Consider the following 19,363-nt stretch of genomic DNA (forward strand, 5'->3'; position numbering starts at 1 on the left):
CTAGGGGAAGTATTTCTTACGGGCGACTTCAATGCCCACACACAGAGCAGACAGTGTGAGGTGTATGACTATGATGACATGGAGATCCTCCACCCTGTGGATCCAGAGGAGATAGGGGCTAGTCGGGCATCAGAGGACACTGGACCAGACAGAGGACATTATGGGGACCACTTACTAGAGTTGGGAGCCAGGCATCGTCTCGTTATTTATAACGGGATGCTACAGTGGCCGGGATCAGGAGGGCTGACATGCTTCCCACATGGGGGTCATACACGGACCGGAGGCACGGTGGTAGACTACATTATGGGGTCTTTGGAGGCATCACAGCTTGTCACCTCATTCTCCATTCCACCTCGTCCTATTGGGGCAGATCATACATACTTGGCATTTTCACTAGCCGGATCACCAGTATCACCAGCCCCCCACATACCGACGCCACACACTACCATCTACTTCACACATGACATGGCAGACATATACACTGGCAGAGTAGAGGATGGGCTCCTACTCATGGATCCCCTGGCATCTATGGATACCATTACAGCCCAGCTCGCATCACTCCTACACACGGCTGCATTACAGAGCTTCCCACATCGTGTACACTCAGGAGAGCCTGCGAGACCTGGGACTATGCCCCAGAACAGATGGTATGATGACGAGTGCAGAGCCCTATACTCACGACTCCGCATACTGAGAGCCTTGGGAGCCATCACAGAGCAGGAGTCGAGGAGAGAGATGAGGAGACTTACTCGCCGCAAAAGGCGGGCCTTCGCAGAGATACAGGAGCTAGAGATCTTTCATTTCTTCATGAGTAGAGATAGCCCTGTCTCATGGCGGCACTTCACAGAGCCCCGGACCCCGACACCTATTGCAGACCCACAAACATGGCACACATATGCAGAGGGTCTATACCATGTCCCACAGCAGCCACCTATACCTCAGCCACAGGAGCCTCGACCTACCACAGCTAGCTTCTTTACCCACTCGATGGTACAGGAAGCTATCCGCCGCCTACAGCATGGACGGGCCGCCGACCATATGGGCCTGCAGGGTGAGCATCTCATATATGCAGTAGATTCTTTAGCTCCTTTTCTTGCACACCTGTTTAACAGGGCACTAGCAGAGGGTTTGCCTGCGGAGTGGACGATGCACACCATTGTGCCGATTCACAAAACAGGGGATATGCTCGATCCGAGCAACTACAGGACGGTTATGGTTGGCCACGTGCTGGCCAAACTCTATGGTGCAGTGCTGGAGCAGGAGCTTAGCTTATATGCTGAGCGAGCAGGTTTACGCTCATCAGGGCAGGCAGGCTTCAGGAGAGCTTTCTCTACCACTGACCATGTATTCACTTTGAGATGTATGATTGATCAGGCCAGAGTGAGGAAGAGAAAGCTCTATTGCTGCTTTGTGGATTTTCGCAAGGCATTTGACACAGTACCACGAGAGAGGCTCTTTCAGCGCCTGGAGTCTCTTGGCATACCAGCAGATATGACATGGGGCATCTATGCATTATATGAGCAGGTTTTTGGGCGAGTCAGATGTCCAGGAGGTATGTCCGAGACTATTGCTAGCACCATTGGTGTGAAGCAAGGATGCCCACTTTCCCCCACGCTTGCTTATATGCTGAGCGAGCAGGTTTACGCTCATCAGGGCAGGCAGGCTTCAGGAGAGCTTTCTCTACCACTGACCATGTATTCACTTTGAGATGTATGATTGATCAGGCCAGAGTGAGGAAGAGAAAGCTCTATTGCTGCTTTGTGGATTTCCGCAAGGCATTTGACACAGTACCACGAGAGAGGCTCTTTCAACGCCTGCAGTCTCTTGGCATACCAGCAGATATGACATGGGGCATCTATGCATTATATGAGCAGGTTTTTGGGCGAGTCAGATGTCCAGGAGGTATGTTCGAGACTATTGCTAGCACCATTGGTGTGAAGCAAGGATGCCCACTTTCCCCCACGCTATTTGGGTTATACATTGATGAGGTGGCTGACTTCATTACACGGGGAGGCGGAGATGGAGTTGATTTAGCAGGTATCTCAGTACATATTATGCTTTATGCTGATGATATTGTATTAGTGTCTGAGTCTCCAGGTGGTCTACAGCAACATCTACATGCACTTGATGATTTTTGCACACAGAGGGGTCTTACTGTGAACCTTGGGAAAACCAAGGTTATGGTCTTTCATACATCGAGACAGGGCAGGAGTCAGCTGACATTCACTCTCGCAGGATGCCAGGTGGAGGTGGTGACATCATACGTGTACCTAGGGGTTACCTTCTCTGCAGCAGCCACACGCTTCACCATGGGTTCAGCAGCCAGAGGTAGATTGACACGGGGATATGCAGCATTGGCTATGCTAGAGAGACAGTGCCACTAGGCGCATTTTCAGGAGCCCCGGACGAAGGGGTGGCTATTTGACACATTAGTCACACCGGCATTGATGTATGGAGCAGCGGTATGGGCGCCAGGCCTTGCTACCCATTGGTGGTGGACACAGATAGCATGAGAATGACCATTCTTTGAGTGAGAGAGAGAAATTACATAAAAACCATTAGAATTAAGCATAAATAAAAATTTATATAATTCTTTACTATCTTTCATCAATTAACTTCAATAACATTCATCAATTTATGTAATCCAAGTACTACCATTCATCAATTAACTTCAATAGCATTCAAAGACCATTCCAATTAAGCTTCTCAAGCTTGAGAGGGGTTGAGAAGAGAGAAACATTGAGAAATTATAGAAAATGATCAAAATTCACTAATTACCTTACAATTTGCTTGATTCTTTGTTCACGATAGAGGCCCCCAACCAATCAATTGGTTTAGCATGTTGATGGAGTCACCAATGGGGATTGAAGAAAGAGGGAAGCTCCAATTTCTTGAATTTGGAGAGAATTTTAGAGAATAGTAGAAATTAGCATTATTTCAGCATAACTTTAGTATAGTAAAATTCTCCTCTTTGTTTCAAAGGACTCATGTTCTATTTATAGGAGAGGGAAGCTCTAACCAAAGCTAACTGAATTCTAGAATTTTTCAAATTCAGTTTGGTTGAATTTGGACTAGATTTGGATCTGGTTTGGTTCCTGAGACAGGACCTATGGCAGCTCTATACACGAGAGACATGGATATCGCCTATACAGCCTCTTCCACCGAAGATGCTATACTACAAAGATCACTTCATGAGTATCACTGATGATGGATTTATAGAGAGGCCTAGATACATGGAGGGCTTTTTACCACACGGCTCCCGAGTGGCTATTGGTCAGCTTAGAGTTTCATCACACCGATTGGAGATTGAGATTGGCAGAGCAGCACGGATCCCCCGAGAGGAGAGGGTATGCAGATTGTGCAGAGAGGAGGTGGAGAGTGAGGAGCATTATGTATGCAGATGCAGAGCATATACAGCCATCAGAGAGAGATATCCCATTTTATTCAGAGAGCCACATTCCCTACGCCAGATCTTTGAGGCAGCAGATCAGCGCATACTGGGGAGATTCATTCTAGACATACAGCGCCACAGAGAGACATCATTACAGGCTCAGACAGCTCCAGAGGGGGGACGACAGACACAGATTACTACATTTTTTCAGAGATCCATCCCACTCCCAGCCCCTACACGGCAGGGAATTGCTCTCCAGAGAGCAGAGACACTCAGATCCCGCAGGAGACAGAGGACACCTGGCTTTCGGACACCACGCCTATACCAGAGAGAGATGACAGAGATCAGAGCTCAGTTTCACAGAGAGGGTGCGGAGCGACTGGCTCATTCAGAGCACACCCAGGCATGTTCTTCAGGGAGCTGTGGACACCCCCTTCATTGATGTATACCATTTTATACCCCCAGTATGGTACAGGATGGAGCTAGCTAGGTTGCATATCATGATTGTATACTCCATGCATATAGCTTTGCATTCTCCTAGTAGTAGAGCTCCATCCCCTCCCCCACTCATTGTACTTATTGCACGCCCAAATTCAGCTTTTTAGCTCAGTACTTTTTCATTTTGTTGGGATGACAGAGGATACCCCATATAGGTACACCGATTTGTCTCATAGGCCGAGTTCGGTCTTTTGGAAGACGTTAATAAAATCTTTCTTTCTTTCTTTCTTTCTCTCTCATGCTTTTTGGAAGGTACTGCTGGCGGGCTGCGCTACAGGGACTACAGGCGCAGCTGAATATCTTCGTATGCTTGGTTTTTGGGGAGAAAAGGTCAGTTGGCTGCCGTACTACAGAACTGAGACACAGGTGCTGAACCTTTCTCTCTCCCTTTGGCTTTTGGAGGGCTGGCTTTCTGCAGTGTATACAGGCGCCTACTGAATTTCTCTCTCTCCTTGGCTTTTGGCAAGAGGTTGTCTGTCGGGTTGAGCTGTTGTTTATACATACAGTGCTGGACATAGAAGCGTGGACTGAAAAAGGGAGTGCAGGGCTGGACTTCAGTTTCACCCACAGGTGTTCTCTCTCTCTCTCGGCTGCAAAACAAGAGGGCAGGACTGCTTATGGGCTGTTTTTGTTTGGCAGCAAATTAAGCTATGTGCTTGGGTTTCCGGCTGCAAGTACAGGTCAATTGAATGTGTTTCTTGGCATGGGAGTGATGCAAGCTCGCATGGCTGCATGCTCATGGACCAGATTGTTTTCTTCCTGCTGGAAAGGAACAGAGGGACCTACAGTTATGGGCATCTCTATGTTTCCAGATGTTTTATGAGGGAATAGGTAACTAGATGTATGCCGTTGTTGGCACCGTTGTTGAATGGTGTTGTGAATGGTTCTGTATGGAAAGAGGACAAAGGTTTCAAAGGGAAATAGGCCTAAGGGTTTCACGGAAAACAGGTCGTAGGTTTCTCGAGGAAACATGTTTATGGTTCTCCTGGAGATAGGTCACATACAGGCAGAAGGTACAGGAATGGACACATGTTTGGTACAACCTTGCTACTGATTGGACAGGGGACAAGGAATCCATGATAGAGATGGATAGTACCCTTGGAAGGTAGAGAGGGTTGGTACAGGTGTGTCAACTGTATGGTATGCTGTGTTGTGATGCGAGTTCTCTTTTGGGAGACAGTTTGGGAGTCTGTGTTGTGATGCAGAAGCACTAGATGTGTCAGGGCGTGATGCTGTTCATAGGGTGAGAGGCTATGGATTGTTGTGGTAGCCCTGATCATGGGAGAAAGCTTCTGTATGCAGGACTCAATGTGAGAGAGTCTTTCGATGTGAACAATGGCTGGACTTGTTTGTGGATGCCGAGTGGACAAGAAGCCATGATGCAGGGTCTTTGCAGGCTTCAGGGGTTCTACTGTGACGGCTGAGTTTCCAGCCTTATTGTAATCAAAGCTCTCTTATAATCAATTAAAGAAATACCGCAAGGGGCGCCACTGCGTTTTGGGGCCAATTGGTGTCCGTGTATTGTTTGCAGGAGCACTCTAGCTCCCCCTGTTTGTTTTCCTTTTCTTGGTCCTCAAAGGTGTTGAAGTGTGCAAGTTTATTTTTGCACCGCCCTTTGGTTTTGTCTGAAGACTGAGGCCGGTTTACACTCAACATTTAAGGCATCCATTTGATTCTTTGTTTCATCCTCTATAGAATCCTTCACTCACCTATACCAGCTACTCATCTCATCAAACACAACATCTCTGCTCACTCGCATCTCACGTGTAGTGGGGTACACCTATAATCTTTTTGCTCAAGGGGAATAACCAATGAATATACATTTTTTTTGCTATGGGATCCAATTTATTTCTCACCTCATCTGGTACATGTATATAAGCAATGCACCCAAACACTTTCAAGTGTGCCAAATTTGGTTTTGTGCTAGTAAACTTTTGTTGAGGCGTCATGCCATGAGTTGTTGCAGTGGTGGGCGTCTTGTTCATAATATAAACTGTAGTTGTGCTACTGCTTGAGTCGAAAAATAATGAGGCATTTCTTTCTCATTTTCAATGCACGGGAAACTTCTGTAATATGCATGTTTTTCCTTTCTTTAATCCCATTTTGTTGCAGGGTATACCTACATGTAAACTGCCTCTTTATCCCATGCTCTCTTAAATAGTCATTGAATCCATTGGAGAAATATTGTCTCCCACCATCTAACCTTAGGCATTTTATGTGCATGCCGTTGTCTTTCTCTACCATAGCTTTGAAGCTCTGATGAAAGTGAGTAAATTCTTCACTTTTCTCTGTCATGAAATACATCCACACTTTCCTAGTGTGATCATTAATGTAAAATATATAATAATGGCATTCTTTGATTGATACCATCTTTGTTGGTCCCCAAACATCAAAATGCACCACATCCAAAGGTCTTTGACTTACATGCTCATCATGCTTGAATGCATGCTTAGCCTACTTGCCCAATTAGTATGCTTCACATATTTTGTGCATTTCATCCACTTTGAGCTGTGGCAAACCTATAACAATACGTTGGACTTGCATATTCTTCAACCGCTATTGAATATTGACATGTACAATGTTTATGGCAAATATCAATGTTTACAATCACACTTGAAGCCTTCACTTTAGGGATGCTTATATCCAATGTATACATTTGCCAACTTTGTTTCCCTTTGCAACCATGCGGCACTGGTTATTGAAAACTTCCACATAACATCTAGGAGAGTTTAACCTCACTTGTAGACTCTGCTCAATCATTTGGCACATGAAGCACATCAGCAAGATACTTCATTTTGCCATCGTACATAGACAAAGGGACTTTCTCCAACATACGTAATAGGGTGCGTTGTATCATCACGTGCGTCTATATAACTAGGTTTTTTCAAATTCCTTACTTATTAGAACTACTCACCATGGCTGGTCATGTGGTTAGAGGCACCCGAATCAACATACTATACACCTCCTGAATTCGGTGCATCTGTAATCGTGGAACTAAGTATATGCTGTATCACAAAAAGTTGCTCACTTCTATCTTAAGTCTTCTTACTTGATGATAGATAGTTCCCTTGTCTGCAACTTCCATGTTTTATGTCATTTTGTCTTTTATAGCAGTCCTTTGCTATATATATGCCATGTTTTGCCACAATAATAGTACTCTATGCTATTTATACTCTGATTTCTTTGCCATACATCTCGGTCTCTTTGACTCTCTTTGCCTCTAGGGTAGTCTCTTCCACTTGTTTGTGATTTGGAATCCTATTGTTATTGTTGTCCTTGATTCCTATTTCCATATCGGCGTGCACCTCAGCCGGCTAGATGAAGATTTGTCTCTACCTCTACTTGTGTTTGTGTAGGTTTGCTCTTGCATATTACTAGAGGATGATTTATCCCCAACATTCATCTCCTCACTATTCAAAAGAGCTATAAGGTCCTATGAGTTTGGAAAATTCTCTCAATTCGGATAGATGTTCGAAACTGATCATAGTACTTTTCAAGCCCATTCAAAGTGACTGACACCAAGTCGTCATTGTCAATTGGTGCTCCAAGAAAGGTGAGGGCATCTGCAAGCCCTTTTAATCTTCAATGAGTAATCATTGATACATAGCTTATTCCTTCAGACATTATGTAGCTCTTGCTTTAAATGCACCTTCCTAGCCTTGGTACTTATCCTATATAGCTTAACCAAGGTATCCGCTGTCATTGCATTCTGTATATGACTAATCATAGAATCTGACATACTAATAGAGAGCCAATACATAGCCTTACTGGCCCTCTCATGCCATGCCTTAAAGTCATGTACCTGTTGTGGAGTGTGATTTTCAGGCTTCTCCTCACCTGTAATAAACTCTCAATATCCTTTTTCCATGAGGAGGTTTGTCATCCTGAACTTACATGCTTGGAATTTATTCTTATCTAGCTTCTTGCTTACAATTTGGGATAGACTATCAGACATTGTTACTTGTAGTAACTTTCATCTCCACCAAATATGGTATTCTTTAGGCAAAACAGAACTTGCAGTAACTTTTGCACTCACAGCAACCCTGTAATCTCCAATGTTCTATGTGACAAATACATACACAATTTCCAGCAGTTCTGTAAATGTGTTATGCAGTCACTTTATGTGAACTAATCACATTAACATACATTTGCCATACATATGCAGATCCCAAAATCTCTGTAGGCACTTCAAATCAACTATTATGTACAACACTCTGTGTGAAACATGCACAGAAACACCACACAATTAAAAATTATCACTGTCGGGCCTTAGTGTGAACCTGACTATATGAGCTGGTGCTATAACTATGCCATGACTCTAGTAAACCAATGGGTGTAATACAACGTGTAAACCACTGGCCGCATATCAACCATAATACTAGTGGCATAAGTGCGGAGATGTCATCCTGGCATGTCATCCATATCTGCACTAGTTGAGCTTGATATCTCACACGTATCTCGTAGTAAACTCAGCATTTGAATATGTAATGCTCCTTTGACATAACCTACATATCCAAGTGTCCCATGGGATGCTCTCTGCTGTCCCTAGTTTTCATTGAAGGGAATGTAACGATACTTTGAGCTTACCAATGGCAATCCTCACGGCATGGGACATGCGCGTGTGGAGGCAAGTGTGCCTCTCAATGAATCCATCCTTAGTGCCCCTCGAGAAGTACTTTCTGTATGATTGGAGCTTTAGGGAAAGCTCGGTCAAGGATATCCGTGTATGATCTGTATGAAGCTGGTCAGGTCGAGATGGATGATGGGGTTTATCTCCTGCCGCAAGAGATCAAGAAAGGGGGAGTCAAAGGGGCTAGGCGGTCCATCTAAAGGCCATGTGACTCAAACCAACGAGTGGTCCATGCATACCAGGAACTACTATGACCCTCCTGTGCCCAACTGTCTAGAGGACTCCATGAAGAATCTGTGCTTGCTGTTTGTGCGTGCACGCGCGCGCACATGTGTGTGTGTGTGTGTGAGAGAGAGAGAGAGAGAGAGAGAGACAGAGACAGAGAGAGAGAGACATATCTCAGTGACATCAAATGGGCAGGCATTCCATATGATACTATGATTGATATTTGGAGCTTTGGATGCATCTTGGCAGAACTATTTACAGGTATGAGTGTGTTCAACATAATTTGGCATGTGAAACATCCTGTCGTTTTCAGATGGCTTCATGTGTGTTTGCTTCTTTTGAAAACACATCCAAATGGTCAGGTGTATTTACTGGAACTAAAAAGTTTTTAACCATTTCCTCGATGAAGTGCAGGGTACCCATTGTTCCCGGGAGAAAATGAAGTGGAACAACTAGCCTGCATGATGGAGGTTCTTGGGGTTCCACCTCGTACAGTCCTTGAGCAAGCCACCCGCAAAAAAATGTTCTTCGGTGAGATTTACTTTCAAATATTGGTTCTTAGCAGTTTTTCGCCCGCTATATATACTCTAGCAAACCTCTTACTCTTCTATTCAATGCAGACAGCAACAGCAACCCCAGGATAGTTCCTAATTCATGGGGGAAGAAACATTGGCCTGGGACAAAGGATTTGGTAACTGCTACTGCATGCAATGACACTCTCTTTGTCAATTTTTTGGCGTGCTGTTTACGGTGGGACAAGAATCAAAGAGCAGCCCCAGATGAGTTGCTCCAACATCCATGGATACTAGGAGTGAGTTCACATGCTAGCTTATCCTCTAGTACTTCTAGTATTGACCGTTGTTACAAATGTGGCTTTAATTGCCAAGGGGCTTTTCACCCCACCTATTAAAAGGGGAGATGTCACTGTCTGTCCGTTATGGACGGGGGATCTTGCCCTATTTACAGCATTGAGCCTCGTTGTAAATGATGGTTCAGTTAATAAGTTGCAGTTTTAATAATTTTAAAACACCCAAAGATATGAATTTTATCTACAGGAGTCACCTGCAATCACACTGAGGACACCCCTCCGCCCTGCCAACCAGGACACAAGTAAAAGAAGGCATGCTCCCTCATCCTATGGGCTGTGATGCAAAATGAAGGCTTTTTTTTGACCTTTTACCATCAAAAACCCAAACATCATCTCTGATTGTTATCAAGAATTGAAGACCTTAATGATGGGAATGCTTTGATTACATCACTTCTGAGCTTAAATAAAATAATGATGGCAGGTCGATCAAGTCTTTGGAGACACCACCTAGATCTTTGAAGCAATCAAAACAGACGACCTCTGGAACAACCAAAACCCTCCCCTCTCAATCAAGCTTGCTCAATGCTGCCAAGCCAACCCAGATTGTTGACTATCTATCTATATTCCCACCGATTGGAGAGGCAACAACATTGAAAGATTTGCAACGGAAGAAAAAGAATGGATGACGTTTTGTGCTATCAAAACAGCAACTCTCACACAGTAATACTTATGCAAGATGCATCCACGATCCTTTCTCTAAATGCTGTTGCAGGATGTATGAATTAAGAATTATTCTGATGTGACAAAAGACCCAACCGCAAGGTCTAAACAGGTGTAGGCACCTGCTATTTCAGCTGGAGGTCATTGTTTTTGGCAACCTGCAAGAACAAGCGAAGGGTCATCAACCAAACACACTGTAAGAAAAGTCGTGGAGAAGCTCCTGAGAGGCTCATTAAGAGTGGCCAAATTGCAGCTTGCTTAGGTTGCCTCTGGACCAGGCTGTACACCAACCCCTTCAAATTTTCTCTTCCTTTTGCCCAAGTGGCTTGGTAGGGGACATTCTTTAATGCCTCCTAAAGAAGAATTTCAATAACAGGCCTTGCACCAGTCTTTAAAAGCCATTGAATGAGAGTTTTCACTGTATATGGAGACGGGTATGTGATTTGTAAGACATTTTTATTGGTCGTTGCCTTCCTTTCAGTGCTGTGTATCAACTTGTAGTGAGAAACTTTGCTTGTCTCTTCCCATGGTTGAGTCTGCCCTTGAAGTGATGGAAACTCAATTTGATGGTTTTATTTATCAAGATTTCTCTACTAAGGTGACATATCTTTATGCATGGGCGCATACCTACTCTTAGTGCTGATGATGTGGGCAGGAATGTCTTAGCACAGTGTATGCTCCTCGTGATGGATTTTATGATTTGAAGCTTTGAGTCAAGATCCCTGCACTATAGTTTTTGTTAAGTTTGGGAGATAATCTGAACTTTCCATTGATTGATCGTCTTTGAAGCCAACATTATGTTCATAGTGCATGCAACTATTGTAGGGTGGTATACCTTAAACATCTGGCTATGCATCCAAGGCCTAGACTGAGTAAATTAAGCAGTTGTAGTACTTTGCATCTTCCAGTTGGTGAGTTTGTAGTATGTTTTTGGGGTGACATGGCTCCTCCTTCAAGTAGATGCTTGGATAGTCTCTGACCCGCTCTCTTATATAGGCTGCTTCAACCAAAGCCTCATGTTCCCTCTAGACCACAGATGTTTCACAGTTAGCCAGAGCTATTATAAAGCAAGTGTTTTCAAGACATGGAACATGTTAGAGAGATTAACTTTCGTATTTGGCGGTCTTTTGATAAACAACTCTCCCAATACTCTCGTGGCAACTCTCCTAACTCTTGACATGTCACAGCAGACAATGTTCTGGATTCTTGGCATGAAGACATCCAGGTTTGAGGTGTGGTGGAGAGCATAAGATGTGCATGGCTCCAATAATGGTTGATTTTTTTTTCATGGGAAAAAGATCCTTCTATTAGTTAATGAAAGACAGCCACAAAGGGCTAGATACAACCACGAAGGGCTAGATACAAACTCGCCTCATATAAGGGCGGGAATCAAATGATCATAAGGGGAAGAGACACCTCTCCTCCGGCTGGCCGCTCTGTGAGGAAAAGGCTATCTCATATAGGGGGAGGGGGAGGGGGAGGGAAACAACCACACAGGTGCTGTCGGGGTGCCATAAATCTCTGGCATTTGGATCGTGCAGCCTCGCAATGCTGTATATGCAAAGAAGGGGGCATCCAGAGTCTCCTCCCGATCCATGGGGTCATGCCAAGTCCACTCTCCCGGGTCCCACTGTAGGTGTGTGAGAGGTCGGCACTCCCATATCCATAGCCACTAGAATCTCTCCCTGGCCACCTTGGCCGGTGGTGGGTCTATGTGCCACTCCTGTGCTCGAAAACCAATCACCCTCACCCTCTGCAAGGTGCAGGCCACTGAAATCCTCTAAGTGAGTAGACCATTGTCCTTATCTGCTTCGTGGACCACTACGAGAATATCATGTGTGGTGAACACACTTGGTCACACTGGGGGAGTCGGGTCTTGGATAGGAGTCAGCCACTCTTGAGGGATAGTTGAGTCGATGTCGATGTTGAGCCTGTCTCTACCCCGGACCCTCTCCTGCACCTCCAGGAGGAGTAACTGCCTGTGTGCGATCCAATCTCCAAGGGGCCTAGTTGGTCCTATGCTCAAGGCGCCCCATGATACATGAGATCGGGCCCTTGACATGTGGCCATTGGGAAAACAGATCAGGGTTCCAGACCAAGAGTTCCCAAAGCTGCTCTTGTGAGGCTGCTGGAGCTATCTGCCTAAGGGTTGGCCTGAGGTGATCCCAAACTCGAAGTAAGCTGGCTGCAAATCTGTCCTCAAAGGCTAGGCTAAAACCGTGTGCCCGCATCTCTGTGAAAATCCATCTGGTACGATGCGGCCAAGGGCCCCCTAGACTCCGGGCGGAAAAAAACCTCAATCGCCTCCGTAAATCTCTGGAGATTCCCCACATCTCTGGAAAGGAAAGCAGCTGTGTCATTTGCAAGCTGTGAGTCAAGCAACTCCTCTTGCATTGGGAGGGGGAGACGCAATCCCTGAAGTCTGGTCTCCTAGGCTGATAGAAAACTACTCATGGCCTCGATGATGAATAAGAAGAGGTAAGGTGCCAAAGGATAGCCTTGCCATACCAAGGGGGCAAGGGGGAATCTATCGCCACGGGCTCCCTGAATGAGAACCTGGCTATGCGAGGCTAAGTAAAGTCCTAAGACTCCACGAATCCACTCCACGGGGAATCCCATCTGGCTCATCGTGTCCTCCAGAAAGCTCCAATCCACCCTATCACAAGCTTTTTCAAAGTTTAGGAGTAGCACTATGAGGTCCTGTTGCCGCATCCTGGCCGAAGCTGTCGCCTCCTAGAAGGTGAAAATGTTGTCCAGAATGCTCCGATCCTGAACAAAGCCGGTCTGAGTGTCATGAATCAAGTCCAAGAGAAAGGGCTGAAGCCTCTTCCTGATAGCCTTGGCCAAGATCTTATAGGCAGTATGTAGAAGAGTGATGGGTCTCCAATGCGGATGTCCAATTTGTCACCACCTCCTTAGGAATCAAGTGTATAAAACCCTCTAAGAGCCTCTTTGGCATGGCACCTGTGAGCATAATCTCGTTGAAGGTAGCTGGAAGGCCACCTTCCATGAGGTCCCAGTGACGAAGAAAGAATGACGAAGAAAGAAAGAGAATGGAAGCTCGTCGTGCCCCCAGGCATTTGCCCCTGGGTAGTGGCGTCACCGCCTCCGCCAACTCCTCTGCAGTGAATGGAGTCAATAAGGAGGACCGAAGAGAGGGGGGAACCACCTCTCTTGTGTGCCGCGAGACCCTCGCATGCGCGTCCATCACTAGTGCGGATAATGGGGCACCTGTGAAAAGGAATCGGAAGAAATGAGTGGCGATGTCTGTCACATGGGGTGGATCAGAAACAATAGCTCCATCTTGGCCATGCTGCCTGCGAATACCATCTCCCCTCCTGTGGGGGCCAGCTATCTCAAAGAAATCCCTTGTGATTCTGTCACCGGCCCGAGTCTAGAATGAAGCTCTGTCATGACATCTATACTCCACCCTCCTCTCCTTAATGGATCTAAACTTCGTGCGGGTGGCAACAAGATGACTCTCAATCCATGGGTTATCTGGGGGATGGTCCTGAAGCTGCTGTAAAGAGGCCATCAGACTCCGCTCCTTTTCCCGAAATCCCTCCAATCTGCTTTGGGCTGCCTCCTGCAAGAAACCGCTGATCTCCCCTAGGCCAACATCCAATGTGTACGTAGCAGAGCCTAAGGTAAAGTCCAGTCCCACCCAAATTTCCTCTATCCTTCTACAGCTCTGAGGGTCTTGAATGAGGTTGTCTAGAATCCTCCCAGCCATGCCTCCAGGGATCTAGGGACAGAATAACTGGGGCGTGATCTGAAAAAGTAGTGCTTGCCAAGATACCAATCATGCCCCCATGGCTGCAAGCCCACTCATCAACGTAAAACCTTTGAAGTCTAGAGAGGTTGGGGTCGGTGCTCAAGGGTCTCCTCCCAGGAAGAGTACTTTGCTCCTGAGACTGTGGGTGTGCCTCCTAGTCTGTCATCTGCTGCCTCTATCATGTTGAAGTCACAACCCATGCACCAAAAGTCCGCCTGAGGAAGGGCGTGCCGGACTATGCTCCAAAAGAGGGCTCTACCTGCAGTGGCATTCGGGGTATAAACATTGAGGAAGCCAACACTATCCTCTCCAATCAAAATGGTAACCCACTGTGCTTGCCCCGGGACTATGACTCTCGAGCCTGTTCACTGTCGGTGGAAGAAGCTGCTCACTGATAGAAATACAAACTCCACCTTGCACCCCCTGAAGGGCCGAAGGATGGAGACCAGAAAGTATGACTCCTGCCTAGTAAAATCTTCCCGCATCAACGGGTGCGCCTCTCAGAGAGGTGATGTTCATGGAGGAAAAGAATGTCAATAGGTGCCCCCACTATGGCTCTCTGAACCTCTCCTCTGAGGATGCCTCATCACTGAGGCCTCCCTAAACCCTGTATGTTCCATGAGACTATCCTCATATCAATCTCTATGTGAGGCGGAACTAGCAGAATTGCCCTCCACTCGAAGAGTCTTGGGCGAGGGTTTAGACAGGGAATAATCACAATCCGTCTTGGGGCGAAGGCGCGCCAAAGTGGGTGCAGATCTTGTCCTCCATGTGATGCCACTCTGTCCGAGCATGAGAGTATAATTACTCCGGACTCCATCGATCACAATGGACATATATGTAAGAAGGGGGAAGAGGTACTGTGACAGAAGTATGCATGAAGACAAAAAGAAGCACCTCCAGGCTAGAGGCCACCTTCTCTTCGTCTTGGTCTTTGTGGCCTGAGCCTCCAAGCTCCATCCTAGCCAATGGCCATAAATGGGTGAGTACGTCGGTGATGTGAAGGCCGTGAAGATGATGGAAGGGCTCAACTGCCTGACCTTGGATGGCGGCAGTCATCGACTCTGAGTCCCACTCTGTCCCCAGGGCCGCACTCAAAGGGAAAGAGAAGATCATCGCGCCATTCTTTAGCGTAGAGGGTTTGGAGTGGTGAAAAACCATACATATCCGAATAGGTGTTACTGTCTCCTCAAACATATATGTCCCTTCCGTTGGAAGACATAGGAAGAAACTATAATCCACAGGTTGCCCCAAGATCTTGGGGGGCCCACCTGGGACTCTAGTGGGAGAGCCCTCATCGGGGAGGTGGCAATGGTCATCTCCACCGGTTCAGAGAAGCAGTGAATCAAGCGGGACGGAACTTGCCGATTGCCTCCGTTCGGGTTGGGGGTGGATGGGAGTGCTATGGAGAGGTGGAGGGGGGGAGGACGGGCTCTGATGTGGAGGATGGGGTTGAGGAAACTGTTGCGGGTAAAGACGGGGGTGAGGATGGAGGAGGAGGGAGAGGGGGCGGGGGAGGAGGTGGAGGGGGTCGAAGAGGGGTGCTTTTGGGAGAGATCCATTGGGGAGGAAGGCTACTGGGAGAGGCTCACCGGGGGTCAGTGGGTTCTACCTACCTCACTGGGCACTGCAAAATAGGGGAGGGATGTCGACGGGGAATCGGCCGCCGAAACGAAGGGACCAGAGGGACTCGCACAACGATTGGAGGGGGCTCGTCACCAACGGGTGGGTGTTGCGATAAATGCTCATAACGGTTCTTTGACAGAACCGAATCCTCATGTGCTCTACCACCCTGGTGCGCATGATGACGATGCTCAACCGTGGTGATCGGCTTATGGCCCAGGTGCGGGCCAACCATCCAGCACTCTCCGACAGTTGTGTCGTTCATAGTCAAGGCCTGGTGTTCCGTTGCATAAGAACCTGCCTCTCTTTGTACCCCCTGGCGAGTATCTGAACGGGATATGGGAGGGGACCATTGGGGGCGGTCTCCTAGACTGATGCCGAGGGCAAGCTTTGGCTAGATGGCCCATCTGCCTGCAAATGAAACATTGTCCTGGAAGGCCTGAAGGATGGGGTCTCCTTGGAGGCATGGGATAGATATAACATGTGGCACTAAATCCGACGAGGCAACACAGATGCAGAGGGATAGAATCCCGACTGCCCCTGCAAGGGCCGAGGTAGCAGTGGGGGGGGGATTCCATCACTCTCCCGATGGCACCACTAATCATCGGGAGAAGAGGAAGGTATTCCTTCCTAAGGGCTGAGAAGCAAACTGTCACTGGGAAACCCGACGTGCTAGCAAGTGGGTCAGACGCAGGGTTGAAGCCTTGATCTTTGCAGGCTCACCAATGAGGCTCGCATGTAAAAGATCTCTGAGTTGTCCGTGTGCGGGGTGGAGGCCTCTAATGTTGCAACAGTTGTGGGGCGAGGATCTGAAGGTCTGCTTCAGAAAAGGATAAGCAAGCAACGGTGGCCTCGATTGGGAATGACGGAGCGGTTGCCATGGAGTCCTCTTGGGGGTGAAGACCAAAAAATGCCGAAAACTTGCCAAGATGAGAACACCCCCAAGATCTTGAAACCCAACTTGCGAGAAGAGGGAGAGGAAAGAGAAGGAAATAGACACGAGGGTGGGAAGGCGGGGAAATGGGAAGAAAAAAAGGGGGGGTGTGGGGGGGGGGGGGGGGCTGGGGGAGGCAGCAAAAAAGAAACGGGGTGCGGGGCGGGGAAAACATAGGGAAATGGGGAGCAGGGTAGCAAAAGGAGTAGAAAAAGGAAGGGGGAAGCTGAGGCTGGCAAGGGGGGGTGGAGAAGAGGTAGGACAGGGACGTAGAAACGAAAGGGGGGAGGCGGGTTGGACAGGCGGGCACAGGGGACGCGAAACAACACGAGGGGAGGGGGGCACAGAGCATGCCAAAATGGGGGGGGGCACAGAATAACGCGAGGGAGGGGGGAGGTGCAGAGCAGCGCGAGAGAGGGGGGGCATAGGAAGTGAGCAAGGAAGGGGGGGAGCTCAGAGAGCGCGCATGACTTCGTTTGGGAATTTTCGCTTATCTGGTTACTTGACCTCCAACAAGCTTTCCTTGGTTGGCTAAGTCGCAAGTTTCACGTGCTTGAACTTTGTCTTGGCTTGTATCCTTCTGCTTTGCGCCCTCTTTGCCCTTTAATGGTTGATTGTTTGATTGGATGGCAACAAGTCAAAGGGAAAAGTGAACCAACTAGCTAAGCTCGTGTCACAACATCAGCAACAAAATGGATCAAAACAAGAAACTTGTGTCATATGACTTGGAAAGCAGCAATTGTGGATTTGTAGGAAATCAAAATGACAGGGGCAAAACAATTGTGGATCAAGGGATATCAGATGATAAAAAGAGGATTGATGAGCTTATCCACAATATACCCTATAGCTCAATGCCTAATTTAGGTATAGACAATAGTACTCAATCTCTTGTTGGTTTATTTTTGGGTTTGCAAAGAAACCATTGCATGGCCGAAGGTTCTCGCGGCAAGCAAGTTTGAGTTAAAGGTTCATCGGGTAACTATATGCCTTGATGCTTAATTGCATTTAACCTAAACAGCTATAATTTTGAGGGAATGCCCAGTTTTGCAAAGTTCTTTAAAATTTGGAATCCTTGTTTTTAGTAGATAACTTTTGACTATTTGATCGCCCCAATCAGAGTCATAAATCAAATGTTATGGCATGCGCAAGACAAGGGTGTCTACAAGATGAAGTGGCCTAGATAAGCTGAAGGGGGTCCACGTTTGACAAAATAGGGTATCAGATGATGTCAGATGCCTGCAAGGCTTTATATACGTTCTCCATCACGGTGTCTACAAGCATACCAATTCTTGAGCCTATTGGAGCATGTATGCTATGTTTTTAGTGCACTCCAAATAGCCACATGGTAACAGATTTACATGTATGGCCAAAGCAACAAAATGAAGTGTTAGACTGGAAAAAAGGGGACAAATCATGCTCTGATTGCTGAGATATTACATAGGGTTAATGTTCTCATGTGGATACTCAGGCATGCAAAGCATGGAAGTGAATAGGTGCACCTAGCCAGGGTCTCCCCTTGGAGGGTTGGGCTATGATGGCATCTTTTTGGACTAGTAAAGCTAAAGCCATATTTACTATTTTCACTTCCCTCTATCGGAACGGTATCAAATTTCATAAGAATGCTCCTTTATATTTTTTGATTGTGTCTATGAGATGGACTTGGGGTTAGAGATCAGAAAGTCAATTTTCATCACTTTGGCTATTTTTAGAAAGTATGTTGCTTTTTGCATGTTTTGATGACTGGATTGGTACTAAATTGGATCCACGTTATTAAATTCAATGTGAATATGTCATGGGTGAAATAGCATGCCCATCTGGGGACTCTAAGTCAGTGTATTCATATGTCTCATGAGGAAAGTGTAAAATTGGCAAAAGAACCCAGTTGAAAAGTCAAAGTTTGACCATCATGGAGTCTTTTGAAAGTTGGAAGGCACCAAGATTTTGCATGTTACCTACTCTAACACCAATTAACAAATCAACAAAGCTTGAACCAATTCAGGTTGGGAAACCATTGTCAAATGACTTCTATAGGCCCAAATAGTAGCTAGAAGGTTTTGTTCCCAATCATTTCTACCTTCATTTACTGTCAACATGGTGTATAGAGTTTTGTTTGTACTTTTTGCTTGCCCATTGGATTGAGGATAGTATGGTGAAGATTTCCTATGAATAACCATGAACTCATCCAGGAGAAAGGTGATCACCTCATTGATGAAATGAATTCCTCTATCACTACAAGTTCTAGTGGACAACCATATCTTGTTATGATATTCTCGTACAAGACCTTGGAAGTACTTTTTGAGAGAGTAGACTACAGTCAAGGGCATACGATCCTTGCCATGAATAATGGCAAATCTTTGGCATTCTTCACACCTCTTGATAAATTCTAAGGCATCACCAAATAGGGTTGGCCACCATAGGCTTGATTGAAGCACTTTTCATGCAATAGTTTCTGTGAAAAAATGTCAACCGCCTAGTCCATTATGAGCTTCCTCAAGGACAGCTACATAGTCAGACTCTAGCACACATTTACAAAGAACTCTGTCCTTGTTGCCTGACCGATATAATTGTCTCGCAATTAGTTGATATGGTGCTGCCAACTATACCAATCGTCTTGCTTGTTCTTTAAACAGTTTAGGGTTCATTGGTAGGCTATTTGTTAAAAAGTTCACAATGTCAAAGCTCCATTCAGGAACTATGTCTATTTGAAATAGACATGCATCAGGCAAGTCATTGTCATCAACACCAACAGGAGGTTCACC

At 46.4% G+C, this 19,363-nt stretch overlaps 1 protein-coding gene across 1 annotated transcript in view; it reads left to right on the plus strand.

Annotated features, from left to right (window-relative positions):
* LOC147606803 (uncharacterized) overlaps nt 1-10,751 on the plus strand; it is an 80,405-nt gene extending 69,654 nt beyond the window's left edge. Inside the window, exons 10-14 of the mRNA XM_086791207.1 lie at nt 8,940-9,005; nt 9,159-9,275; nt 9,365-9,555; nt 9,800-9,864; nt 10,034-10,751. Coding sequence (XP_086647333.1) covers nt 8,940-9,005; nt 9,159-9,275; nt 9,365-9,555; nt 9,800-9,864; nt 10,034-10,238 — 644 coding nt within the window. The 3' untranslated portion in view covers nt 10,239-10,751. The remainder of the gene's footprint in view (nt 1-8,939; nt 9,006-9,158; nt 9,276-9,364; nt 9,556-9,799; nt 9,865-10,033) is intronic.
* Nucleotides 10,752-19,363: the final 8,612 nt, after the last annotated feature.

Source organism: Cibotium barometz, chromosome 56 (genome assembly GCF_041138505.1).
Source record: "Cibotium barometz isolate CiBa-2024 chromosome 56, ASM4113850v1, whole genome shotgun sequence".
Lineage (NCBI taxonomy): Eukaryota > Viridiplantae > Streptophyta > Polypodiopsida > Cyatheales > Cibotiaceae > Cibotium > Cibotium barometz.